The sequence below is a fragment of the Podarcis filfolensis genome (assembly GCF_964270895.1).
Source record: "Podarcis filfolensis genome assembly, chromosome: 2".
In the NCBI taxonomy this organism is placed as follows: domain Eukaryota; kingdom Metazoa; phylum Chordata; class Lepidosauria; order Squamata; family Lacertidae; genus Podarcis; species Podarcis filfolensis.
In genome coordinates this window covers 94,205,491-94,233,417 of record NC_139605.1, presented here as the reverse complement: position 1 = coordinate 94,233,417, position 27,927 = coordinate 94,205,491, and the positions used below count along the sequence as shown (strand labels likewise).

At 49.5% G+C, this 27,927-nt stretch overlaps 2 protein-coding genes across 20 annotated transcripts in view; one reads left to right on the top strand and one right to left on the bottom strand.

Annotated features, from left to right (window-relative positions):
• RBFOX3 (RNA binding fox-1 homolog 3) overlaps positions 1-20,377 on the top strand; it is a 222,332-nt gene extending 201,955 nt beyond the window's left edge. For 4 of the 16 annotated variants that reach the window (XM_083598872.1, XM_083598869.1, XM_083598879.1 and 1 more), the window contains 11 exons: positions 2,753-3,007; positions 4,203-4,343; positions 6,003-6,056; positions 7,843-7,935; positions 9,007-9,067; positions 9,388-9,441; positions 9,858-9,990; positions 11,554-11,593; positions 12,641-12,702; positions 16,433-16,568; positions 18,974-20,377. In XM_083598872.1, coding sequence (XP_083454998.1) covers positions 2,786-3,007; positions 4,203-4,343; positions 6,003-6,056; positions 7,843-7,935; positions 9,007-9,067; positions 9,388-9,441; positions 9,858-9,990; positions 11,554-11,593; positions 12,641-12,702; positions 16,433-16,568; positions 18,974-19,030 — 1,053 coding nt within the window. In that variant the 5' untranslated portion in view covers positions 2,753-2,785 and the 3' untranslated portion in view covers positions 19,031-20,377. Of the gene's footprint in view, positions 1-80; positions 161-406; positions 629-1,111; positions 1,474-1,537; positions 1,686-1,708; positions 3,008-4,202; positions 4,344-6,002; positions 6,057-7,842; positions 7,936-9,006; positions 9,068-9,387; positions 9,442-9,857; positions 9,991-11,553; positions 11,594-12,640; positions 12,703-16,432; positions 16,569-17,715 lie in introns of those variants that run through there. The other 12 variants (XM_083598871.1, XM_083598870.1, XM_083598873.1 and 9 more) reach the window with 12 other exon arrangements.
• Positions 20,378-22,993: 2,616 nt separating this feature from the next.
• Positions 22,994-27,927, bottom strand: part of ENGASE (endo-beta-N-acetylglucosaminidase) — a 26,522-nt gene continuing 21,588 nt past the window's right edge. For all 4 annotated transcript variants that reach the window (XM_083598696.1, XM_083598694.1, XM_083598697.1 and 1 more), the window contains exons 11-14: positions 26,941-27,083; positions 26,660-26,765; positions 25,831-25,945; positions 22,994-25,189 (exon numbers count right to left, since the gene is read on the bottom strand). In XM_083598696.1, the coding sequence (XP_083454822.1) occupies positions 24,752-25,189; positions 25,831-25,945; positions 26,660-26,765; positions 26,941-27,083 (802 nt within the window). In that variant the 3' untranslated portion in view covers positions 22,994-24,751. The remainder of the gene's footprint in view (positions 25,190-25,830; positions 25,946-26,659; positions 26,766-26,940; positions 27,084-27,927) is intronic.

Below are 27,927 nucleotides of genomic sequence, written 5' to 3'. Positions count from 1 at the left end.
ATCCATATTTTTACATACTTTACGCATTCCTTAAATTTAATATTGCTTTTTAGTATACCCTTACTATCCTATTCCTGGAGGCTGCTTTCCTTTGAGGGTTGCACATCCTTATGGATAATCTTCCAGCCAGGCAAGAGCATTTGAGAACAGAGCAGGGCTGGTGAGTTATGTGACCTGTGGGGTGGGGAGGGGCCTAGGTAGAGTCCTGAGGGCTGGCTAAAGCCCTGGAAGCCCTCATTTGTTCCCCAGTCCTGGGGTTCTGCACCCTTGATGTAGGAGCCAGTCACACCAGCATATTTCTCTGTATAGTAGCAGATGCTGGAGCAATTAAGGGAGGCTGTTCCTCATTAGTCCGGCCATGTGCAGGACTTAGTAACATTGTGAACATTATGGAGGTGGGGGGATAGACCATGAAGAAGGGCATTGCTTATAATATAATGCTGTATTAAGTGCTGTGTGGAACCTCTGTTTTAATTCTACTTCCAATGAATTACAGAAAACCAATGCCTCAGCAGTGCTAAAGGGCTCTGGCATGGAAGCAACTGTAGGTAGTTGCCTGTCCATTTGTAAGTCGTTTTCCCCCCCCTCTCCACTTTTGACTCAGTATCTGGCAAACTGATCCAAGCAGGTATGCTTCGCTTGTTGTTTGTACACTGTCTTGGGAGAAAACCCCCACATCCTTTTCAGGTGTGGTTTTCAGGTCCATTTCAGGTGTGATAGTTGTGAGAATTAGACTTGTGTTCCCATTTGCGGGGTAATCAGAAGGCATCCCTGGGTCGTTTGACCCTTTCATTCTCTCCCCTCCCCTATAAAAACTACACAAGACACTCTCTTTTAAAGTTTAAAGAACAAATAACTTTTACTTAGTGTACTTGTCATTGCCGGCTAAATATATACAATGCAGGTAGATGATACATAAGTTGCTGAAACATCTTATGTAGATTTTTATCTAAGACTGACTAACATTTACAGGCTGACATACTCTGAGGTAGACAGCAGCACAACACAACGTAACTGCTGCTCTAACTGTTCAGATGGTTCAACCAACTGCCATAACTGTACCAACTGCCATAACTGCCACAGAGTGTATGAAGGTCATAGAGTTCTACAGCTCTTTCAATTAACCCTTTACCTATGCATTCTGGATGCTAACATCCCACAATAGTGACATCACAAATCTAGCGATTTTGAAATCTGGCTTGCTGTTTTGATTCCTGCTGGAAGCTTGGAGAGGGGAGACAGCTGAAATGTACACATTTTCCTGTACCATTCTGCCTGCCAGAACACCTACGGAACTAGCTGGCATCATGGTCCAATGGTTATGTGTACACATGGATGCACTTGAGAGCCTCAGTTTTGAAGCATAATCTTTGAACCTTGCAGCTTAATGTGTCAAAAGATGGCTGCACTTTGGCCAAGAGAGTTGTTAATACAGAGAAGCAAATATTGTTTTTCACAATTATCTAAATATATGTGTGTATCACACAATTACCCATATACATATGTGCATCTATCTATATGTCTGTCTGTCTGTCTGTCTGTCTGTCTATCTATCTATCTATCTATCTATCTATCTATCTATCTATCTATCTACACACCCACACATATAAATATTTATATATTCCGGGAAACTGAAATGCCAGAAGGAAGCATGTGGACAAAAACTAGTGGTACTCCATGGCCAGGTATCCATGTCTTGTGTTTGCAGCATAGCCAGAAAAAAACCTGGAATCTAGTTTCGATCAGCTATTATTTTTAGAAATTTGGAGGTTTCTAGCCTAAGCTTAGAAAGTAAACCATAGAGAGAGAGAAAACCTTCTCAGTGTCGGGGAGTAGCTTGGCAGGCATTATAAGGATTAGGACAAGGGTGAGGAACCTGTGGCCCTCTGGACATTGGCCCCCATCAGCTGCAGCCATCATGGCCAGAGATTAGGGATGATGGGAGTCATAGATTTCCTACCCTGGATTAGCAAGTAGCTATTTGTAGTTTACAACTTTTTAACTTTGCTTCCCGACCCTTGTTGTTGTTGTCTCATTTCTATTCCATAAACTCATAAGAAAATATATTGATGTAGTGTACTGAACCTCAGCTAAAAGCAAAGAGCTCAGTTAACAGAGCATGAGACTCTTAATCTCAAGGTTGTGGGTTCAAGTCCCAATTTTGGCAAAAAGATTCCTGCACTGTAGAAGGTTGAACTAGAAGACCTCGTGGTCCCTTCCAACTCCACAATTCTATGATTCTGTGGTACAATTATACTATGAACATAGCAACAAAATCAAAGGAGACTACATTAAAATAAAGAGGCATACAAAATGGGTCATTTGACAAGGTTATAAAATACCTGACCTGCCTTCATTTGTCATGCGCATTTCTCCTTTTAATTCTCCCAGTGTCAAAAACTTTCAATTAAATTAACTGAAAGCAAGGATACATTTGTGCACACCTGCAGATGTTAACAATTTGCATCACTCCCTTCCCTGCGCCCCTCGTTTTCATGATGCAGAATTTGGATTTATTTATTTATTGGTTCAACACATCACTGACTGTGGCATGTAGGAGACACCTTCAATTATACAGCCTTGCACGGAGGGGAAGATTGCTGCAACTCCGATGAGTTACTGGATGGACTTGTATCAGCCATTTAGCAGGGGAAGAGGGGACCGTGGACCTGACCATAGAAAACACTCATGGCCCCTCATGAAGCTCCAGGCAATGAGTCAACACCTTTCTCTCATTATTATGTCTCTGCAGGGCAACCAGGACGCCACGGCTCCGCCTGACGCAATGGCCCAGCCCTACCCCCCAGCAACGTACCCACCACCCCCGCAGAATGGCATCCCTGCAGAATACGCTCCTCCACCACACCCACACCCAGCACAGGACTACTCGGGGCAGAGCACAGTACCTGAGCATGCCTTGACTCTCTACACGCCAGCACAGAGCCACACCGAACAGCCGGGCACCGACGCCAGCACGCAATCCATAGCGGGCACACAAACGGTACCGGTAAGACATTCGGTGCTTGAAAGAGAACCTGTGAAAGGGGACCAGCCCTGGCCCGAAGAGGGCCTGCAGAGTGGGTTTTCAGGCCAGTTCAAGGAAGCCTGCAGTCAGGTAGGGGAGGAGGAGGGTGATTCTATCTGCAAGGATGCAGGTATGAAGCCAGGTTGCTCTGCAGTCCATGCGCAAACTTAGCTGGAAAGCCCAAGGAGAGGTCTCAGCTCAAAAAATGGAGGGAGGCAGAACGTCCTGGTTCAAGACCGAGGGGCAGCATTATAGGCAAGCAGGTGGGCTGAAGCAGCAGATCAAAACCCCTCACCCTTCTCCTGGCTTATCTGGGATAAGAGACAACAAGGGATGGCGAATTGGGCCTGAAATAGAGCAGAGGGCTTGTGCAGCAGGAGGCAAGTTCACAGAGGCAATGCCAGTGCCCCAGCTGCCCCGTGGGCATTTGTGGCTCAGTGCTTAAGTTTCCTGGCTCCCCTTGTGTCCCTAATCACTTGTAATCTACCTGCTTGGCTGCTTGCCAATTCCATCGTGCCAATGATGTGGTTGTAATGCAGCTCAGTGAGGAAGCGCTGAGTGAGCAGTTCCCAGCCGCTCCTCCGTCCCTGAGTGCCAGGCTGGCTGCTTGCCACCGTGCAGCGGGGAGAGTGAGCTCTGCCTCCCCACATGGCTGCACACATGCAGACCCACATGCAAGCCCAGAGGGGTCAAGCCAGGACCTCTTTGTTTGTCCCTGCCCACCGTTGTGGTGGCACCAATCTTTATCCTGCTCTCTCATGAACACAAATGTAATAACGATCAGAACCCCTAAGAACACCCTCTAAGGTAGGCCAGTGTCATTATTCCCATTCTGCAGTTGGGAAGGTTAAGGCCTGAAGCCAGATAGGGAATCTGTGAATGGTGAGGTCTGAGCAGCTCACAGTCTTAACTATCTGCATATGCCACTGATCTGTGTATGCTGTTAAAGGTTTGCAGCTGCACCCTCTCCCCATCCATCACCTACTGAGTTCATATCACCACGTACTCAAAACCCAATGGCCACATGCAAAGCCTAACTCCCAGCACTTAGCACTCTTGCAGGCGGCCCATATATCTGCAGCCAGCTTTTGCAAGGGGCAGTGATGGTCTTAAGCAAGCACAAAACAGTGGTGAGATCACAGTGGAATCTCTCTTTAATTTTCCCCTTCACCCCCAGCACACAGATGAAGCGGCACAGACAGATAACCAGACGCTACACCCACCAGAGTGTGGTTCTGACAAGCAGCAGCCCAAACGGTTACACGTTTCCAACATCCCTTTCCGCTTCCGGGACCCTGACCTGCGGCAAATGTTTGGGGTGAGTCCATTCCTCTCACTGCCCGCAACCTCTTTCGCTAAGCACGCTGACAAGTGTCCCCGGAGAACTCTGAGTACCTGCTACAGGCAGAGCCAGTGCTGCCATTTCCATTCCATTCCCTGTCGCGGGCATCACTGTTTCTGTTCCACTGCAGTTTGGTTCCTGCCAAATACGTTATTCACCTTGCCGTCCAGTTTTTAGCATAAATTATGTAAGTTACCTACATTTGTTTCAACGTAAAGGATACGTCAGAAGCAATAAAGAAACCCAACAGCTACATTTTGTAAGTCTGCGGACTTAAGAAAACCAATGACATTGTGAAAGCGTATTGACTATTTGCTTGACTGATCTCTGTTGCTGACCACAAACAAGCATGCAAACTGCAGCAATTTCCACTTCCTATTCCATTGGAATTTTCCAACATCCTTAATTGGTGGGATCAAATAACATTTGATCCCAAAGGAAAGGACAGAGCATATTCTTTGTATGCAAAAGGTTCCAGGTTCAATCCCTGATATACCCAGATAGGGCCAGGGCCATCTCTACCATTAGACAGAGTGTGGCAACGGCCTCAGGTGGCAGATGCTGGGGAACAACAACAGCACTCCCTGGAACCCCCCCAGTTATTCCACTCTGTTGCATCAGGACCATTTCTATGCCCCTCCCTTCCCAACAAGCAGGCTTGCTATCTCAGTTGTGTAGGAGGTTTTCATGTCACCCGTGGTGGATTAAATTGCCAGTACAACTGGCTGATCTACCGTGCCCTTCTCCTCTGACAGCAAAACACCTTGGTCCAGCTCTGGCTGCGGCTAAGAGAGACCCCTGTCTGAAAGCCTGCACAGCCGCTGCCAGTCAGAGTAGACAATACTGAGTTTGATGAACCAGTGGTCCGACTTGGTATAAGATAGTTCCCTATGTTTCTCAAGCTGTGTGCCCTCAGCATCCTGCACACATCTTCTCCATGAACAGCTGTTGTGAGGTCTCATAACAGCCCTTGTGGTGAGAGTGCAGAGCTGCTCCTAGCAAAGTCATACCATGGCAGGAGCTCCCTTCTAATCTCTCCCATGAAACTTGTGACACCACCCCAGCCCCAAGTAGGACTGACCTGTCTTCTCAGCCTATGCATAGGTAGAACTCAGCCTCTCTCAGCCTGGCAGCACATGAGACTGACTGGTCCTTCAATCCTGAAGTGTCTGCCATGTTGCTATCAAGCTCCCAGGGATGGAGCAGGCTCTCAACGGCCTATGACAGAAGTGGGTATTTTGTGGTACTTTACTCCCCAGATTCCAGAGGTTACCAGGACACAGTGGCCCTTTTGGAGTAAATGGACAGCTTAAAAGGCTCAGGACGCAATACCTCAAGGACCGCCTCCACCCCCACTGTATGAAAGATTTCTGTTCTCCCAGGCCTTGGACTAATTAAATTATCTATGGCCTTTTAAAAAGTCACAGGGTTGTTTTTATTGGTTTGTTATTACATTATGTATTTTTGTGGTTTTGTACTGTAAACCGCCCTGTGGTCTTCAGGCGAAGGGTGGTATTTAAATTTAATAAATAAGTAAATGAAAGCAGACATGCTAAGATGGAGTGGACAGGGAATGATTACTCCTATTTTTACCTTCCATCCCTTCCTTACTTTTGTTTTTGTTTTGTTCTGCAGCAATTTGGAAAGATCCTGGATGTTGAGATCATTTTCAATGAGCGCGGCTCCAAGGTGGGTTCAGCATGTTGGTGTCTGGTGCAACCCAAACATCAGTGTAGGTGCGCCTTCCCAGGGTCCAGACTGCCCTCTTGCCCCTTCCAGTTTCCTCTCTGTGCCTCAAGTTGCCTACCTAGTTTCTAATCACCCCTCTCTCCCACCCGCCCCCTAAAACCCTACAGCCATTGACTTAGAATCAAAGTTTGGTGTTTTAACTTTCACCCTAAAAGTGAACATGCTGAATGGAGATACTCCACAATATCAGGTTTGTGCATTCTTCAGATTCTAACTCTGAAGCAAGCAACAGAGAGAGTAAGGTTGGAAAGATGATAAAACTAGGAGCTGCAAACCTTATAGCTAAGGCAACTTAATTGCAGGAAAAGAACACCCTCTCATGGTGAAACTGGAAATCACTCAAATTAAAAGAGGGGGAAAATGTTTTACATAAGGCAAGTTGTTGCAAAGGTTTTGCAGGAGATAGAGTTGAGCATGGGTCTTTTTCAGAAATAGATGCCAAAATACTTATTAACATAGTTTGCATTTTGTTTCCAGGAGGATATGGGGGTGTTTAGTTTGACAGGATTTGAAATTTCTCCCAGCTGCTAAATAACACATTTACTGAGTTTTCCTAGGCCCATTTCTTCAGGTTCAATATTGGCTTTTGGGGTCAAACCAGACTGTGACATGGGAGATGGATGACCAGATCTCCCCACGTCTTTTTCATAGCTTAATTTCTCCTTGTGTGTATGTCATGGTGTGGGTGGGGAATTGGATCAGGAGCATGGCACTGGGAAAAGGGGATGTTTAACCCATAAGAACATAAGATGAATCAGGCCAAAAGCCCATGTTGTCCAGCATTTTGTTCTCACAGTGGCTATCCAGATGCCCAAGGGAAGCCCACAAGCAGAACCTGAGTGCAACAGCACTGCCCCCACCTGTGATTCCCAACAACTAGTATTCCTTTCCCCTACAATGTCTTCCTGATTCAAATCCCCATCCCACCCCCACCCCGCCACAAGACTTCTATTAGGTTTTTTGGGCAGGGGGGTAGGGGTGGGCAGGTATAACCCGGATGCCTGTGTTTTCCCCATCTCCCAAAAGGGCTAATGGCAATGTTTGGGGAGGGTATTCCAAATGGGAAATTGCAATGATGGGGAAAGGGTTAAACCCCTCCCAACCACCACCACATCTTTTATCCACACCCCAAGCTGCATTTAAACTTTGGAAAAGGTGTTAGGAAGTCCCAGATTTCCCGTGTCACTGTCTGGTCTGGCCTCCTTTGGCCCTGGTCAAAGAATGAGGACTTCCCACAGTTTCCATCAGACATTCAGAAAGTGAATGAATATACTGTAATGTATCTCCAGAAATGTAATGCCTCTCCAGGTGGAATCGATTGCAAGTACCAGTAGCTCAGTCCAGAACACCTCACTCTTCCCATGAGGCAGTGGCAATGCACTCTGCCACGTCTTGCCCCGCAATTTTGGCCTCTTGGGAAGCTGGCGCCTGTCCTTATTCCTCTTGAGCCTTACCCCCTCCCCTTCTCCTTGCTTCGTCCCTCCCCCCCCCCAGCCCTTGGGGGTCGCTTGGGAAGTTCACATCCTGCCTCTTTCCCCAGGCCCTGGGGGATTCTTCTCTCTACTGCTCCTTACTCACCCCCCTCTCTCTGTCCTGTCCCACCCACCCCCCGTTTCCCCCCTTCTCATTCTCTTCCTCCTACTCCTTTTCCACCCTCTCTCCCTCCCTCCCAAATCCCCCTCTTTCTCTTTCTCTCTCCATTTCCCTTTCTCTCCCCCACTCACAGGGTTTTGGGTTTGTAACTTTTGAAACTAGTGCAGATGCCGATCGGGCACGGGAGAAGCTGAATGGCACCATCGTAGAGGGACGCAAGATCGAGGTGCGAACATGTGCACTGCCTGCTCTGCGTCGGGGCGTTAGGAGTCACACTTGCTCCCCACATGCACACACACACAGACACCCCTTTCTTTTCTAACCATTTCTACCTCTTGGGCCTCCCAGGACACGCAGGCGGGCGAGTGGATGTTGCATGCCCTGTGCTGTTGATCTCCCATAGGTGGTGGGGAGGGGTGGGGCACAGAGCAAAAGAAGAAGAGGAGGGCAGACCTTCTCCAGCAGGAGTCTGCGGGGATCTGCCAGGGAAAAGCTGGAGGGAGGGAGGGCAAGCGTGATACTGCCAAATCCTCCAACCTCCCAGGCGCCGGCCAGATTGAACCACTTGCAACGCCTAGGCCCTAAAGGGTAGTCGTATTGCTGCCTGGCTTCCTTCTTGGTTGTGGTTCTGGTTTGTTTTCTTCAAAATGTTACATGATGGGCCGCCTCAGTGTCAGTGAGTTAGGAGGTGAGATGGAGCAAGGCCTTTGGTTTCGCCCTGGTGGACCCTTCTTGATCACACTGAGGCACAAAGTGTTGTGCCATATAAGATGCTTCTTGCAGAATAATGTTGCTTGAGTTCGCCAGGGCTGTGGTCAAGGGCGGACAGGCAGTGCTGATCTGATGCTGACGCCATCATTTTCTGCAGCTCCTGCCCCTGTGTGGTTCCTTTGCATCTTCACAAGCCTGTCTGGTGAATGGATCTCCCACTGTGCATGAAGCCTGGGCAGGGCCCTCCCTGCATGCTGGGTGTTGAACGTTATGCTGGGAATGGAGAGGTTCAGGAACGTTTCCTTTGAAAGCTCCAAATTGCAACTTCCCACTCAACACGCCTGAAGCCTGTGTGCTCCAAAGGGCTGTACACCTAAGATAAGGAAATCGGGGCATTGCCAGACCTGGCATATGCAGGCAGGGTTTCCAGCCCATACGCTTTGGAGAATCTGGTCCAAACCCTGATTGGTTTTTGTCAGTCCTGAAACTTTCCTTGCGTCTCCAGTCCCAAGTTCTCTCCTGGGAGGAGGATATTTTGGTCCAAGGCCTGCCACTAACTCACTTTCTCTGTGCTTTGTGTCGCCAGGTCAACAACGCCACGGCCCGGGTAATGACAAACAAGAAGGCAGCCAATCCCTACACAAATGGTAATGGAGTGAAGCTGTGGCAAGAGGGTGTGCTAGGCCAGAGCTGGTCATTGCTGGAAGACTGGCAGGCCTTTTAAAAAAATATATGCTTTCTGTGGGGTTGGGGGGGTCTGTGTCAGGGCATGGGCAGGCGTGGAGCCTGACTTTGCAGTACATCCTGGGGTACAGATGACAAAACTGGCTCTTGTTTGCTAGAAAGCTTGACCCAGAGCTCCTTAGGCCTTTCACCTAGGTCTCTGGCAGGTGGGGCTGGCAGTGAGAGCACAGGACAGGTATGGGCCAGGGTGATGCTCTCACGTCTCCTTGTTCTTCCTCCCCAGGTTGGAAACTGAACCCTGTGGTGGGCACCGTCTATGGCCCAGAGTTCTATGCAGGTAATGTCTGGATCAGACCAGGTCCCTGGGCAAGATCCTTGCTTGCTTGTTCCTGACACAGGTGCTTGTGACAAAACAAGAAGAGCGGGCTGGGGGCAGAGTGCTATCCTTAGGACCTCAGTGAAACAGGCCAGAGGAGGAGTCATACTATGGAGCTCTTCTCAAGAGAGTGGAGCAGGAGGGGAGTTTTGGGTGCAGAAAGATTCCCAGAGGATGTGTGTATAACAGAGAAGAGAGGGTGGGATGAAGCCAGGTGTCCTCCTCCCAGGCGCATGAGGATATTTCTCAGGACACCTGAAGAGGGGCAAGCTCCTCGCTTCCTCTCTGGGGGATCCCTCCTCTGCCACACACGTGTCTGGCACCAGGAGAGGACTCTTCTGGGGGTGCTCATGGGGGTTTCCTTTTCTCTCCCACAGTGACAGGCTTTCCATACCCAGCCACAGGAACAGCGGTAGCGTACCGGGGGGCGCACTTACGGGGGCGGGGGCGCACGGTCTACAACACGTTCCGGGCAGCTCCCCCACCTCCGCCCATCCCCGCTTACGGAGCGTGAGTATTTGCCACAGAGACAGGGGCCTTCGAAAGGCGGGCGGGGGGAGCCTTTGGGCTCTTTGGACAGAGACAACAGGCGATTGGTCTGCCCCCACATTCCCCACGAGCAAGCCTCAGGGGAAACACTTCCCAGTTGCCCTGCCCTGACTACATCTCCAGCCATGTTTGGGGCAAGCCCTGGCCTGCACCTGGCTGGCTGCCCATTTCACCTAGAGAAAGGCGTCTGCTTTAGGTGTGCCTGTTTGATTAGGATAGCTGGCCATAGAAGTAACACTGTGACTAGCACACTCAGGAGGCAGACAGAAGGTATTCAGTAGCCATTTTGTCTTGGCTCTTTCAGAAGATTTGTCCCTGTTTGCCTCTTTACATTTTTTTTTATTTTGCGAGGTGGAGGAATACAGGCAACTTCCCACTAGCGCAGGGGTTGTGTTGCAGGTCAATGCATGCTTCAGCCCGTTCCGCCCCCTTCCGGGGCCCAAAGTGGCACACATGCATGCCTTAGTAACGTGCAAACTGGTTGTTTCCTGTACAATCTCTTCTGTGTAGTGAAATAGAAACTGACAGTTATATATAAAGTGAGGGTTTGGTTTGGTTTGGTTTGGTTTGAATACTGTGACTATGCAGATAATAGGCTAAAGGAGTCCAGTGGGTGTGATTGTCAAACCCATGTACTTACCACATAGAAGACACTCATGTGGCACTTCACATATCACAATCTTTGCACAGCTGGGAAAGCACACTGTGTAGTTGTACACTTCCTCCCCGCCTGCCCCCCCCAGTAAGAACCCTCAACTCCTCTGCCCATCATAAATTATGCAAGCCAGTTGCATTCATGCAGATGTGCTTTGCGCAAAATATTTATTTGTATGCTCTAGTCTGAAACTGATTTGCGCAGTGTAGATTTTATTGATTTATTTGGCAGCAAGGGAAGCATGAGGGACAGCTGGGCAAGGAAAGATGGGAACATCAGAAGAGCCCATCTAGTCCAGCATCCTTTTCTCACCCTGGCCAACCAGATGCCTGGGGGAAGCCTGCAAGCGGTTTCTGGGAAGTGCTGTTCAGAAGCATTGCTGCCTCCAAAGGTGGAGGTAGACGATGACTAGAGGCCATGCAGGATGGGACAGGTGGCCATAGTAGGCACAGAAGCTGCATCCTTTACAGACTCTTTCTATTCCCTACTGACAGAAGAGTTAGAAACTGGCTTAGTTTAGTATCTATACATGAGTAATCATAGCATCCATGTGCATGCTTAAGCATGGAACATATCTGAGTGGCTGCGGCCAGATTCCCCGAAGGAGCATCTGCTCCTTCTTGGTCATCCCACTTGCCTGTCAGGCAGATCGCCCCCATCCAGCTTGATGACTAGCACATTTGTATCTCCCCCGCCGTCGAAGCAGAGAGAGGCCATTAACAGCACTGAAAACCAGAGTCACAGAGGTCCGTTTGATGCCAGAGCCAGGGTTACCCTTTGAAACAAATGTGCAGTCGCACGGAATGGACTTCAAAGTGCCTCGCACGCAGCCATAAGTCACCGTTGCATTTTGCTTCTTTCCTCTGCAGAGTGGTTTACCAGGACGGATTCTACGGTGCTGAAATTTATGTAAGTCCAGCCTTTCTCGATTTGCTCTTATGGGGGGGGGGGGGGAGAGAGAGAGAGAGAGAGAGAGAGAGAAATTCTTGTTTGTTGACTTTCCAGTCCAAGCTGCAGTAGCCCACCGGCTGATTCTCGTGCTACGCCACTCCTCTCTCACCCCTACAAACACACACGCTGGTAAATAGGCACATGACCTTCTGGGAAGGATATTTCATGTCTTGACAAATCCCACCTGCTCACTTGGTTAAGAGAGACGACCGGGCGGGGGATTTGCAGAGCCAGTGCTTGCAAATGCAACGCAAGCACAAAGGATATTCTGCTTGGTCTCGGGGCATTGGGGAGCAGAGGAGGTAAGGCAGCAACTGTACACCCTCCATCCGCTCTATCCCTTTTCATCACTCCTGCGTTGCTGCTTATGAGGTGTGTGTACCATTGACTCTCCCCACCCCCACCCCGCCATTGCAGAGTCCCCCATAGCATCAAGGCAGTGAAGGAAACAGCTTGAAATAAGCTTCCCCGCATACATGCTGTAGGAGGACCACTGCAAAACAGCAGAGCATGTTGGGACAGGGGTGGCGCTCAGGCTCGCATGCAGGTTCGACCTGCCAGTGGCCCTGTGCCTTCTACAACTGCTCCCCCCCCCCCAGGGCAGGATTTATTTGCTGGTCCAGTGTCAGCATGCTGTCTTCTAGCGGCATTTCCCCCTCCATATTTAAAGTGCTCTGGGCAATATTTCAGGCGCACACTGACGGATTTATCAGAGGCGACATCTCGTTAACACCGCCACCCGCCAGGGAGGTGACATTCTCTCCTCAGCATGTTTAATTTCTGCAGGTTAATGTTAGTGAGATCCCCGGGGAATGCTAATGAGACTGGTGTTGGGCTAGTCTGGTGGGGTGGCTGCATGCGTCCCTCCTGAGCTTGGTTAGCACCTGGGGTGCCCAGCTTCTTTGCTGAGAACCAGCCTCATGGCACAAGATGCCTCTTTTCCTGGTTGCCGGCACAGGCACCGCAGCCTTCACAGTAACTTTTTGTCTCTCCTCTTTGCTCCAGGGGGGTTACGCAGCCTACAGATATGCCCAGCCGGCAGCGGCAGCAGCAGCTTACAGTGACAGGTAAGCAGCCCTACCTGTTTATTAGTCCTGATCTTGCGGTTCATGGCCTGTTCCCCTGCCCAGTGTTATCAGCCAGCATCCTCGACAACAAGGATGAGGAAGGGTGCCCCCGCACTGTCCCCACCAGCACCACCAGTTTACGGGGTCTGGATAGGACACCCGAAGGAGTGAGGAAGGTGGGCCATCATTGCCTTCAGCAGGCCGTGTTCCCATCCTCTACAAACCCACTTTTGCATCTGTGAGGGCCATTGCTTGACCTGTCTGGATATGAAACTCCAGGGCTCAGCAGCGCATAGAATTGTTGGAAGGGTCCCTGAGGATCATCTAATCCAACCCTCTGCAATGCAGGAATATGCAGCTGTCTCATACGGGGATCAAACCTGCAACCTTGGCATTATCAGCACCACACTTTAACCAGCTGAGCTATCCAGACTCAATCTGACCTGACCCCTGGCTCTTACTATAACGTGCCTCCAATACCAGTTGTTCATGAGAATCTGCTTCATTCCTTTCACACCTATAGGAATCAATTATTCTATTCTATTCTATTCTATTCTATTCTATTCTATTCTATTCTGTTCTGTTCTGTTCTGTTCTGTTCTGGTGGACATGCCTAACTTCATATGGATATGGAGCAACTGTATGGAACATGACCAAGTTCTGTGGGGCCTCTCTTGCAGGGCAAAGCTCTGTGGTAACAAGGCAGCTGTATTTAACTCTTCACAGTCCCCTCATTTTTCTAATATCCAAATTATGACAAAGGTGGCTGTGGTTATCTTACTGGAAAGCTGGAGGAAATATTATTTATCTGGTTATTAATTCACACTGATTAACATTCCCCTCACCCCTTTACTACCTTTGTCTTTTAGTATCCTATTAGAAATGCGGTTGATTGTCATTTAATTAGTCTATCGGTGGAATATCAGGGAAACCGTTGAACGGTAACTACTTTTAGATCACTCCAACATGACATTCTTCCTCCATGGAAGCATGCAGATGAAAACCATGGAGACAGAATGGGGGGGGGGTACCCATCCAGTTTGCCCAGGAAAGAGCTGCAAGCAACCTATTAGATTTTTGCCAGGTCCTTCTCATGAGTCTCCTGGAAAATATAAATGGACTTTTAAATAGATTATGATATAAAGTTTTCCACATCTATTATTTCTCAACAAAGAGGAAAATGCATGTTTAGTTATTCTGCTTGGTTTAAAATGCCCACATTTTACTTAATGTATAGGCATTCTAATGGTTAGGGCACAATGGTTAGGGCAGGGGGAGGGGAAGCTGTGTGTCCCTACAGACATTGTTGGGCTCAAACTCCCACCAGCTCCAGCCAACTTGGCCAACGGCAATATCTAGAGGGAGGTTCCCCCACCCCTGGTTTAGAAGAATGGGCTCTGAGCTACAGTTCGGATCTCAGTTAAGCCACAAGGGTGGTCTTAGGTGAATCCCAACATAATCTCAGCCCCCCATCTGCAGCAATTACAGGGCTGTGTCAAGAATTACTGAGATGGTTTATCTATTTAAAAGTGTTTATATACCTCTGTATCATATATCACAGCAGTTTACAGCCACATGAAAACAAAAAACCAAACAATAAAATCATCAAAAGTTAACTTTAAAATTAAAAACTAACATCAACAAAGTACAACAGGTGTACTCTTAATTGCCTGCATAAGCCTGGCAGAGCAGAAAAGTTTTCAGCAGGCATTTAAAAGTTGTCACCGAAGAGGCCTGCTGAATCTCTGTGGGCAGCGTGTTCCATAGGACTGGGCTGATGACACTGAAGGCTTCTCATTGTTGTCAAATAAGCCTCACCAACTCAGGTAACAACCAAAGACACTCCTGCATGTGATCTCAGTGATCCCTGAGGTGTCCTGGACCCATGTCACTCAGGACTTTGTAAGTCAATCCATGAACCTTGAACCTGGCTTGGTTAGCAGGTGTGCAGCTGTTTTAATAATGGTGTGACATGTTCTAGAAGCATGGAATTGTAGAGTTGGAAAGGACCCTGACCAGAAGCTCCCATCCACAATCTGCCTACCACAAGCCTCCAGTCCAGACCCAAGGGCAGCCCCACTTAGAGCCCATTGCAGTATTCAAACCTCCAAGTTATCATTATGCACACAAAGTAATTTGAACTATAAATACTAAGCATTCTTAAAATCCCCTGAGCTTTTACTGCTTTAAGACTTTAGCTATTGAATATCAGTCTTGCAACTCCATTCTTCTTTTTGAAATATTAGTTTAAGAACCCCTGAAATTAAGCTCTTTGTGCCTTCTCTTCCTCACACACAAAATCCTCTTATAATTTATTCCTCTTGGTTCATATGATCCAATATTGCCAAAGGATCTGCTCCAGTCCCTGTTCCCCATCCTTCCGCACCCTTTCCTGTTTTCCAGAGGCAGCCAGGAAGCTATTCAGCCTGTATTTCCTGTGTGCCACACACAACCAGTTCTTTTCATCTCGATCCCCTTTTCCAGCTGATTGCCACACTGTAATTCACTCCGATTCCTCCTCCATCTCCTTTTTCTAATAAGCACAGATGCACAGCATCACAGACTTAATGTTCACCATCTAGGACAACATCTAGCCAGGGAACCTTTTCCAGCCCAGGGAGTGTTCAGAGGATGAGGTTCCCCACTCCTCATCTAGGATAAGTGTGGGAAACCTTTGGCCCTCTGGATCTTGCTGAGCCACAGCTCCCATCAGCCCCAGCGAGCATGGCCAGTGGCCAGGGATGATTGGAATTCAGTGTTCAGCAACATCTGACAGGTCAAAGGTTCCCCCACAGCTGATCTAGGAGCTGGCCAGATTTTTAAGGAGCCCAAGTTGGGGTGCCTCTCCCTAGTTAGCCTCCCTCCTCCTTCCCTCCCTGGGCTGCCAATGCCTTTGTTCTCTCAAGTCTGAGGAAAGGGCAGGCACTTGTTTCATTCTTCCCACGCCCATCACTTCTGGCCAAACGGGGGTTCCAGGCACATGTTTCTGTCTCGCACACCTTGCTGCCCCCCACCCTGCAATTGCCACTTTGCACCAGAGAAGAAATGCCCAGGGGACTGGAAGCACAACTTGGGCATGTAATGTGTCATTCTGGCCAGAGACTGGGAGTTGTGCTGCCAGTGAGAGCGGGAGATACTCCGCAAGGTGGAACCAGAGCAGCAGTCCATGCCAGGGCAGCTCTTTCAGTTCGCAGCATGCCCACTGCTATCTGTGACAAGGCAGCACAGGTGATGGGCAAGGGCTGGGCTTGAGCAGGTGTTCCCGAATACACACCTCGCAACCTATTTTAATGTGTGTTTCTTTTACGCTCTCTCAGTTCTTTTCAGGTTTTGCGTATTTTCCCTTGCACTCTGGTGCCAAGCACAGAATTTCCCTTGTTTGCAGCACTTTTCCAGTGGCCGGCCCTTGGTTGCTAGTAATGACTTCCTTCCCTTAGACCTTCTGAAGATGTTCAGGGGGAATTTCATCCGGGCTTAAGGAACCAGAGTGGTGGGAATGAAGATGCAGTTTTCACATGGCTCACAAATCTTGGTGTATTCTAAGGGTGTCCAAAGTTTGAAGTGCTCTCTCTGTGTGTGTATGGAGGAGACCGAAAGCTCTTTGGTGGGCTGTTTCCTAACAACTCAGAAAATAATCCTGCCATTTCTGTTGAAGTGTATTATAACTTTAAAAAAAAAAAAAACTATGTTTGACATCCGGGGCCTGATTCATGATTTTCTTAACATTTAGGGTTGGCAACTCTGCGACCCCCCAGTTTCTAACGCTGCCCCCTGTGTTCGCTCCTAGTTATGGCCGAGTTTATGCAGCTGCAGATCCTTACCACCACACCATCGGCCCTGCTGCCACCTACAGCATTGGCACTATGGTAAGAGCCCTCCCTCCCACCTATTTGCGCGTGGGGCTGTCTGGGAAGCATGCCGCCTTGGGGCTGGGCTGGCCACTTAGGGTAAAAAGAGAGGGGTGTTGGGAAACATCCAAATTCACCCCTCGGTTGCAGCCGCCTCCTCAGCACTGTGCAGGGAAAGGAAGCCTAAGGAGGAGAATCCCAAGAGTGGGGAGGGAAGGACAGAAACACACAACACACACAGGGCCTGGTGCAGACCCTCCTGCTTTCGTGGCCACTAGGAAGGACATACACAGGCCTGCTGCGACATTCTTGGCTGTCACCAGGCTTCCTCCTATTTAGCCTGCCTTGATGCACTGCTCTGTAGGGAAAGTGGTCCAGAGCAGGCAGCATCTTGTCCAAGTGGAAGTGGCCGTTTGCTCAGGAACCATTTCTGAAGGAGCAGCTAACTCTTAGGCAGAGAACTGGAGCAGGGCAGAGGGTGGGGTTGGTTGCACAAGCACACAGCCCAACGCCACTCCCTGCTACTCCCGATCTCACACACACTGCCGCACCCCATTTCTTGCAGTGACGCCTCCTTGCAATCAGCTTTCACATACAGCATCAAAGAGGAGAAACATCCAAGCCACCCTGCTTTACTAACCTTCCCCACCCAAGCCACTAGCCCACCCCACGGTGTCAGTGCCTTCCCAGTGATAAAACAAGGAACGAATGGCCTTTTCAGCCATCTCGTGGGCTTAAGGAATTGGGTTCAGTTCTTTTGGGTGTTGGGGGGGGGGAGAGGCAGGGCGGAAGATCCTGGGCTGGCTGAAGGGGACTGAGGCTTGAGTGCAATCCATCTCTCTCCCCTTACTGCTGAAATGGTCCATGGGAAACAGCTAAGTTCCAGCTTCGAAAGCTCTGCTTTCCTTTATTTTATTTTTTAAAAAATGTACCTCAGCCTTATCCATCCATTATCCTCTGGACTTCTTGTGAGCCCAGGCCCACAGCAGCATTGCATGCTGGGAGTTGAGTCCAACCACCACCACTTCGTCCCCACCACAAAGCAAGGCCTCTGCCAGCCTTGGGGGTCCCAAGGGACCCCAGTCTTGGCTGAAATAACAGGGCAGGGATGGGCTGTGCCTCTCCTTTATACTGATTGGCTTTTTCTCCGTCTTTGATGTTGCAGGCTAGTCTATACCGAGGAGGGTACAGCCGCTTCACTCCCTACTAGCAAGACAGACCCAGCCCCTCCTCACAATAGTAACACTGACTGCTCCTTAGAAATCAAACCAAAATCAAATGGACATGGGCCCCCGCCCCACGCTGCTGGCCCTCGGCAGCCTAAACCACATATTTCTTTACCTCAAGCCGCCTCTCATGCCTCACATCCCACCTGTCTCTGATGGTGTGCCGCCAAGTTTGTTTTCATTTTGCAAAACTACTAGCCGGGGGGGGGGGAGGGTTGGGACAGGCGCCTGCTTCCGCCAGACCAAACAAAACCAAACACCACCAGCAAGCAGAACCTCACAGAGAGCCTCCCTAGAGCCCACCCTGCTCCCAAGCTTTCCTGCCACGAGCCCCAGGGCCATGTGGCGCTCGACTTAGGCCCCCAATCAGGCCCCCTGCATTGTGCCGGGTGTTCAGGTCCTTGCACAGGGGAGGGTGCAGTTAAAAGAACTCAGGATGTTATCCCTCTCGGATGCAAACTGCCCACGCTCCTCACTCACACACACACGCAAGGACCAGGTGGGCAGGGCCCCAGGCTGCTCCAGAATCCCAGCAGGTGCAGGCTGCAGTCCCAACCCACCTTACGCTGCTTAGATGCACTCAGCCTCCAAGCAACAGCAGGGAGAATTTTGCTTCCTCTGCCTGCAGGAACTGGAAGCTGCCCCCTTGCGGAGGAATGATGCGATGGGGGAGGTGGAGGACAGCTTTCTAAGCACGCAGCAAGAGTGAGAGCAGGTGGGGGAAGAGGGGACCCTGCAAGGAGCCCCTGCTCTCTAGGCTTATCAAACCACATGCTTAGCAATGTGAAGGAGCTGGTTGGGACCAGCCTCCTGGTGGGCTGAATGATCCCAGCTCCTTTGTTCGTATGGGGAGCAGCCATTCCATGTAGGAGGTGGGCAGCGCTCTGTGCGAGCAGGTCTGGTACATACATCTGTACACAAAGGGGGCAGGGGAGGGGAGGGCACTCAGATACAGGAGGCGGGGCGGGTGCTGGGTGCTGGGAACTGAGTCCCAGGCTCCCACTTCCCAGCTCTACCATACCCAGACCAGCACACCCCCAGAGAGCAGAAAGCCCTTCCCCGACGCCAAGTCTTCCCTGCCTGCCGCCTGCAGGTTGCTCCATGGAACGTTCTGCCTTTGTTTTCTGTTGTAGTGAAACCTTCAGCTGTTTCCTTCTGGGACCAGGAAGGGCACAAAAAAAAATTTTTTTTTTTAAGCAAAGCAACAAAACAGTTACAAAACTTAACGAGCCAACAAAACAGTTACAAAACTAACAAGCCAAGCGACAGGCCATCCGGACGGAGCTCAAGCACCGGCCGACCGACCAACCCACCGACCGGGACGGATGGACGGCAGCCGCCCACAGACTCAGCAAAGCCGTCCGCACACCGGGAGACCCGTGCCCTGCTCCCCCCACACCCCGCTGCAGACCCACGGGGCCAGGGACAGGCACTGACACAGACTGGATTCCGCAGGCCCTCCCAGGCCACCACGTCTTCCTTCCAGCCCTCCTGAAGAAGAAGAAGAAGAAGAGCTGCGGGCGTCCCCTAACCACAGAACACGCCACGAGCGCTCCCGCAGGGCTAGCAATCCTGCTTCTCGCTTCCCAGAACCTCCCAATGCTTTTTGTGCTTTGCTGGTTCATCCATTTGTCAAGTTGGCAAGGCCTCGGGATGCCCAGGCAGGGCCAGGCCAGGGACTTTCTGGGCACAGCCACCTTGTTTCTGTGGGTGGGAATCTCGGGTTTTAGAGGGGTGTTGTTGTTGTTTTTCCTTTGAAGAGATTGCACTTTCCCCCCTTCCCCCGAGAACCCAGCTCCCACCAGCCCCAGAGGGGGTCAGAAGCTGCACCCTGTTTACCTTCCTTGCAGTAGGCCTGGCTGCTCTTACTGTGGCTTCACAGAGCTGAGATCATCCGAGGCGATCCCCGCCTTGCCCGTGGTCTCCAGATCTACCAAGAACCCCCAACCCCTATCCTCAAAGGGCCAACGGTTGCCACCACACACACACACACCACCACCGGGGCAAGCACGCCCTTACAACTGCGTGGCCAAGCCCGTGGGAGGCCACAGCCCCACGGTGGTGTCAGGGAGTGAGGCGGGGCTGTGCACCAAGGGCTGTGCACAAACTGAGCAAATACCTGCTGGCGCCAGTGGGCACACACTCTCCCATCGGTTTCTTCCGTGCCCATGGCCCATAGTGGGAGGGGTGCATGTCCTACGGCCCGCTCCCCACACCCTGCCACCTGCTCCCAGAGCCAGATGGACTCTGGTCCTTCCCCATGCTGACCCTGAACCCCCCCCCTTGGCTTATTCATCTCATGAAACCTCACTTTCTACTCAGCATTAAAGCTCCTGACACGCCAGCAACCAGATGATCCTCCTTTTCTATTCCCGTTGTATATAGCCCCTTCCTTTGCCACTCCCTCCCCCTTGTATAAAGCTCCTCCCATTTGCTGCCCTGTCTCCCGCCCTGGGAGAATCAGCCCGCCCCCCCGCCCCATTCTGTACGCTTCGAAGGTGTGACCATTCAAATAAACAGTATTATTATTATTACTATTATTATTTATTGATTATTATTATTATTATTATTAAGATTATTAATAAAGGTTTCTTTCTTCAACCAGGATGGCTCAAGCTTTTGACTCGGGGGTGGGGGGAAAGAGAGGGGGGGCAGTGAATGGTGCAAGCGGGAAGCATGAGAGGAGGAGGCACGAGTTTGAGCCATGGCTCAGCGGTATTCTGATTGCAGGTCACTACAGCAGGGATGGGAAATGCGCTGCTCAGCTGGACTCCCAACATCAGCCACAGCCAGCCTGGGATCAAATGGTCAGGGAAGATGGGAGCTGGAGTCTAGTGACCTCTACAGGAGACCATGTTGACTTAAGTGAAAGCAAGGTCTGAGGTACTCTCTGCTGCTGATCAGGGGCTCCATAAATCTCTGTGTTTGCTACTTGCGAGTCTGCGAACACGCGGGCGGGGCAGGCAGGCGGGGGCAGAGCTATTTAAGCACCTGGAAGGCTATGAGTTGCATCTCCTTGGTGGAGCACAATGTTTCTCCATATATGTGCCAGATCCATTACAGAGTCCTGACAGCCTTTGCAGCATCACACAGCCATGAATGTTCCATGCAGGTAAATTGTGTGGAACTGTTTTTTGTTTGTGTGACCCACTGCTAGTAAATATATCCAGCAGTTCTGTAGCTCTGTCTGTCCAGCTATACACACACACACACACCCTTGTCATTTGCCATGTATAAGGATTAACACAAATTCTGCATTCACTTTTCTCTCCACACCTTAATGTGTTGCTTCTGATGCTTTCCCATTGCAATTCTATCTTCATGCGGAATTAGAAATGGGTGATGATAACAGTAGGCAGTTTTCAAGGCAGTCACACACAGTGGATTTGCACAGGAGGAACACCTCATGCATTAAGTTTCTGAAGGTGTTTCTACTCCATGTGGCCCTCCTGATGTTGCTGGACTACAGCTCCCATCATCCTTTGGCCTTTGGCTATGCTGGCTGGGGCTGATGGGCTTCCAATAACATCCAGAGGGCCACAGATTCCCCACCCTTGCTCTTCTACACACAGTGAGGAAATAGAAGGCCAGCAAACAGGGAAGCATGAGCAGGTAATGAAGAGTTTCTTGGCTGCCTGTGAAAGGCATGATAGGAAACAGGGCAATACTCTTGTTAATGCTGGGAGACCAGGATTTCTCAAACACCCCATTACAGCTCTGGCTGAAGGAGGAAATTTCATTATTAAAGCAACGGACTGGGTTAGACAGTTTTCAAAATGCCAAGCTTGTTGCTCTTGCTGCAGTCGTGCCCACGTGAGCAGCGTTGGCAGTGCAAATGTTGCTGAACATGGATGGGGACAAGGCCTGTGCAGCAGAGAAGCTGAGGTCCCTGTGCACATCACGCTTGGTCAGACTCCATGCCGCTAATTGCCTGCATGCTGGACTGCAAGGGAATTCTCTCGCTTAGCTCTGCATCAGAAATTCGGAGATGGGGGCAGAGAAAGAAGTGTGCGTGCATGTGAGAGAGGGAGTGGGAATGGAAGCGAGTTGACGGGGATGTCAGTCTGCTACACAGCAGGCAGTAGCCCAGCCCTGGGGAAGGCCTACAGTAGATCGCTTGACTTTTTGCAGACAGGAGGCAGGGGTGGCCTGAAACAAGGATGTTTGCAAATGCAAAAATGCTCATTAGCTCTCACACCTCCACATTCTTGTCTCTCCGCCCCAAAACCACCACTGGCCAAACCTTGTGGAGATCACCTCTCCAGGATACACTTGCTCGCTGTGCTGGCCAAAGGACTGGTCCCTTTAGCCCTGGGTTGTTGCTGTTATGCCTGTCTTCTTTTTCTCTCTCACCCCACCTCCCCACCTTTATCACTAAGACATCAGGTAGTCCCCTGCTGTAAAGCCTAAGTTTCCTAACCCAGTGCAGAGTGCAGCAACACCCCCAGAGCTTGTCTATCACTGCATATGACAGGTTATTTCTGAAGCAAGTATTGGCAAAGTTGCAAAGGTACTGGACTAGATCTGTTCAGGATTCTGGAATGGGAATAACCTGGTTATCTTTAATTCATCTTGGGAGCTTAGGGCTCAGGGACTGCCCGCTCTATCTTGCAAAGTCCTGAAGACACCAGCAGCAGCCGCCAAGCATAAAGCTCTGCTGCCATCCTGTGGACTTTGTTGATCACTGCCATGTCCCCTTTTTCAGTCTCAGGCCAAGGCCCTGTCCACACTATCACATTTCTGTTTAATATGTCTTTTGCCTCTGCACACAACCCATTCTCTCCTCGGTTTGTGGTGCACCTGAATGCAATGTGGAAATCTCCAATTAATCACAGTCCAAACTCAAACTAGAGTTACCAGCTTCAGGAAAAGCTAGGTTCGTAATACCAACTTTGTATGATGAAGCCTGTAACCACTGAAGCCGATAACCACTGTTTACTATGTCACCCAGCTTGAAAGGGGAAACTAGTTAACTGGAGACGTCTCTGTATTGATTACATTAAGGGAGGAGAAATGGATTTCCTCATATATTTTTTAAAAACTATTATCATGTGAATGTTCTTGCCGGACCATAGGAGTGCTAGCCCACTTTTGTCTTCCCTCAATTTGAATTCAGAATGTCTCAAACAAAACATTGAGTGGTTTTTGTTTGACGTTCTGATGGGTATGCTTGTTCTAACTACTACCTCAATTGTATCTAGTAAAAGAGAAAGAGAAGACGAGACATTTATTGTGAATTTATTAGTAGCTCAAAAAAAAGTAGGGAAATAGTGGAAGTTATAAATAGCTCTGACTCTTTAAGATATAGTAAAATAAACTTTAGAATAGAGCAAGAATTTGGTGTGCAAATAAACACGGTGATTGTCCAATATGTCAGTTATGGTTGATTAGCCTTAAGATTTTGGTATTGTAATTATAGAAATATACATATTCAAAACTCTCTGCGTTCCTTTTTTCCCTTATGTCATCCATTTAAGACCTTATGAAAATGCACACATCTCCATCCCTATAGTGCTAAAAAAAAAGGCTATTCCAACTTCCCTCTTAAATTTCTGGAGTTTAGCACCTTGCCTTGAACATGGAGCTATTCCACTGTATAAATCACTTGCTGTCTCAATGAAGGCACTTCCGGCGCGAGACAGCAACTATATTGTATTTCAATGTTAGGGCTCAAAATTGCACAAGGACAGAGTTCATTAAAAGTTGCAACATGCTACTAAAAGCATTCCTTTAAAGAAATTTTGAAAAATAAATAAATAACTGTGTTGCGAATTGTTGTGCGTCACTATGCAGTTTAAGGGTATCAGCATATCCAGAGCTCCTAATGCAAAAAAGTAATGAAGCACACATTTTATCATTTCATAAGACACAGGAGGTAAAAAGTGTCAATGTAAATCACCAGTCACGAACATATTTTGTAGAAAAGCAGTTCATCTGCCAGACCCGTTTTCACTTGCATGTCTTCCTTAGTCATATAAACTCTATTCAAGCAGAGCAATTTTTTTAAAAAAAATATCAGTCTGAAGGAGCAGGCAGAAATTCACCAGGTACTAGAACACTTCAGAATTCTCCCGTGTGTACTTTTTCCACCCTTAAGGGCTACTCTTTTTGAAGCTATTCATCCAAAATACGTTCCTGTGGCTTCAGTTTTCTTAGGTAAGTGCCTGATACATTGTCATAATTAAAGTTTCCTTATAAATAAGAAATGTAGAAGAGATTGAAGGGGTGGGGATGTATGTTATCATGAATTTTCTCAGGGCAAAAGAAATTTAGAGATTTGATTGCACTCAAAAGCTACAGTCTCCCAGTTAGGTTTTGCTGAAAATGTGTTGGTGATGAGAACTGGCAGCTTTATCCAGGGCCATGCAAAGCTGGTAACAGACCCAGGCCAGATGGGAAATGAAGGCCCCATTTCAATAATCTTTTCCAATGGGTCCCCCCTTTGCCTCTAACAGGGGAACTTGAAAGCAGGCCCCTCAAAATCATAGGCTCATGCCAGCTGGGCCACTCACCCTGCCTCGGCCCTGGTTTTATCAGTTTATGTCAATGATAAAATATGCACATTACTTCAGCATCAAAAAAGCTGCAATTCGAGTTGTTTCAGCCCACATGATAGGTAACTATCGGTACAGGTTTTTAAAATGGATGTTTTCAGAGTTTAATGTGACTTAATAAGCCTGTTCTGTAGCCCATATCACAAGTACAGTGTGGAATTGTTTTGTTGGGGTGTACTTCCCTGAAATATTTTGTTGTTGTTGTTGTTGTTCTAGTGCATGATAACTATTCCTCTAAAGTGGTTTCCCCAATGAAAAGTTATCTTTGGATACTGAATTATCTGTGGTTGGGCTTCTGATGCCCGAGCACGCGAGTGCCAGTGCCTTCAATAAAAAGCCTTCTTCCCTCTTTAAAAAGGGCCTAATAGCACAAGAACTGGGAAGCGGAGAAGGGCATTGTCTACTAGGATCCAAATGTAAATCAACTGGATGAGGTTCCTTCAGGCGCTGGGCCAGGACTGGGTAGCTTTGGATCAGAGTACACAAAGACCAGTTTCCCCCACAATGCAGCGTCTACCTGGAACCCATCGTCAGGCACCGGCTCCACAAGGAACTCCAAGCGGCAGGAAGACTCAGAAAGGGCGCCAGGCACGGTCAGCTCAGTCACCCGGTACTGGGGGGCATACGCCACCCCGATTGGGACCAGGCGAGGTTCGGGACCACTGCCGCACGAGCCCCTGCGGTAGTGAACGCGGAAGCAGGTGGCCTTGCTGGGAGGATAGGTCCAGCGCAAAGTGAGGCTGAGGGAGAGCTCTCCAGCTGAAAGTCGTTGCCAACGGATATGGGCAACTTCTAAAGGCGACACTGGGATGGCAGCATCAGCGGATGGCAGCGGGCGTAAAGCAGTGGCATCCAGCACCTGTGAAGGAACACGCACAGGACGGACATAAAAACAGAGGTATGGGGCCCCCAAAGAAACAGGAGTGCGATGAAGGGAAATGGGTGCAGAGAGGCCTCTCCCACCTTATAAAAACCAGGCTGAATTGGGGCCACCAAGAATGCCAAGGACAAGGCAACCATCTGCCCAGGGATCAGGGGTAGCAAGAAGTTCTGGCCTGATCTTAGTATTTCTTTGATTGCAAGGCCAGAACTGGTAAGAAAGAAACTGCGTCATCAAGACCACCTGGCCTGCAGTGGAAAAGCCTGGCAGCTGCAAAGGATAGATGTTGAGTATGTGAATCCGCAAGGGAGGGAGGAGGAGAGCTCGCCAGGCTCTAGAGAAACTTGGTTAAGAGAGTAGAAGGTGCCAACTTTCAAAAACAGGAGGACGTTTGCATTGCCTTCAGGCAGCCCCTGTGGGCATGGGGTAACAGTTTCCCCATCCGTTTTATGTCATAGCACCTTACTTAAAGAACCAGGGACAAAGACCTTCCTCCTTTCGGGCTTAGCAGGGCTGCGAGAGGCCCACAGAGAACACAGCGCTTCATGGGGAAGCCGGCTGACCCACCCCTCTCTCCATTTTCACGAGGCTTCCCATCCTAGCCTCCACCGCTTACTCACCCAGATCCTGCCCAGGCGGCATGCAAAGGGCACCTCATTCCGGCCAGACTGGCGACGCGACATGGTCACTGAAAGTTGGTCCAGGAAGCAGTTCTGGAGCTCCAGCTCATAGCATCTGTTGAGGGGAACAGAGGGAGAGAGAGAATGTAAGCTGCCGGAGTCCTGTCAGTTTGCAGGGCACTGCAAAGCCCATCCCACACTGCCCGCAGCTCTTTGGTTCCCAGGGCCCAACACCGTCCCTGCCCGGCCCCATTATTATTTCATGCAGAGCCGTCAAAGATGGTTTACAAACCCAGAGAGTTTACAAACTACAATCCGACAAGAGGGGAAAGGCTGCAAGGCCACCACTAAAATGGTCAGTTCAAGGAGAAAGAAAGAAAGAAACAAAACAAACAAAACCCCAAGAGAGAGAAACCATGGAGAGACCTGGTCTGAACAAAGACATTGGATTCATATCTCATTATACATGACAAAGCCATTTTTCACCTTCTCACCCCTTGCTTTCTCCTGTAAGACCTATTGCAGTCGTTAAGAGTCGTCAACAGGCTCATCACAGCTATCTGCCAATCACCCATTCCCACCACCCTTCTGAGTAATACCCCTCCCCACCTTCCCACTATATAGAAGGATCTGGCAACTTCTGTTTCGGTGTATCTGAAGAAGTGTGCATGCACACGAAAGCTCATACCAAGAACTAACTTAGTTGGTCTTTAAGGTGCTACTGGAAGGAAAAAAATTTTTTTTGTTTTGACTATGGCAGACCAACACGGCTACCTATCTGTAACTAAAACCCCAAGAGTCATGCATTCTGTCAATCCCTTCTACTCACCGACTTTGCCAGTCATGTTCCCCACGCAGTCCTGTCCCCCTGAGCAGCGGAGCAAGGTGATGGGGAGGTGTGGGGAGCAGGGAGGGTTTGTGCTTCCTTGGTTCTCCTGGGGGGGGAAGAAGAGAGCAATGAGGGAGAGGCAGCGGACAGATCAGGGATCAGTCAATATCTGGAGCTATCGTTCACCCGGCCTCTGCTGCCCCACAGAGGGGGATCCACAAGCCCCATTCCTCTGGGCAGTCAGAGTGAGAGCCCCCAAAGCAGGCCTGGCATTTCCTCACCCGACTCGCCGCTGGAGAAACAGGAACTTGACTGCCGCGTGGTGAACACCGGTGCAAAGCTCATGCCTTGGGAAGAGGCCTCGTGTTTATAAATCATGACCAGGAATAGTCGGGGGGGTGCTGGCACCTGGAAGGAAAACAGCCTGGTGACCCCCGCCCCCAAAAGCCCCAGACAGACAGGAAGAGAGACAGAGAGAGGACACAGTCACAGCCAACTCTGGGCACTAGGCAGCCGCCACCTGCAAAAGGAAGGGGTTTAGGCATGCAAGGTGCAAAGGCTTCATTTTCACGGACACGCAGGAACACTGAGGATGGTAAGGGCACAAGGCACAAAGGAGTTTGAGCCTTCCCACATCACTGAGCTCACGGCTGGGCCCTGAAGATTCCAGGTCAGCCGCACTTTCTCAAACCCCCTTCTTTCCATGATGAAACAGCCCATGAAAACTCCTCTATCCCAGATGACAACATCCTGACTGTCTCCAACATTGTATTCCCTCCAAATCTGCTCCTTGCTTGGGGGAACCCAGCTCAGCCTCACCACCACCAACCCCCAACTTAGCCAAATGCTTGTCAGGATCCCTGCAGAGGCAGGCAGGCAGTCACAGTCTCTAACTTTGCTCCACCTTTGAGAAGCAGCTCCCAGGAAAGCGGAACGTGGTCAGCGCTGGGACAGTGATGCGCCGTGACAGGGAAAAGACCTTTACAGTAGGTCTCCATAAAGGCTTCTTAGTGGAAGCAAAGGCTGTGTAGCAGTTTCCCTGGATTAAGAAGAGAATGTGGGGAAAGCACTCAAGTTGAGAAAACAGTTAAGAGGGCAGGGGTTGGGCTGAATGATCCGCATCGCACACGCAGCCGCACGTCCACGATTCATGCCAACTGGGTACATGCAAGCCTGTTTTGCACACAGGTGCAGGCAACTGTGTTCATTACAGTGGTATCTCAGGTTAAGTACTTAATTCGTTCCAGAGATCCGTTCTTAACCTGAAA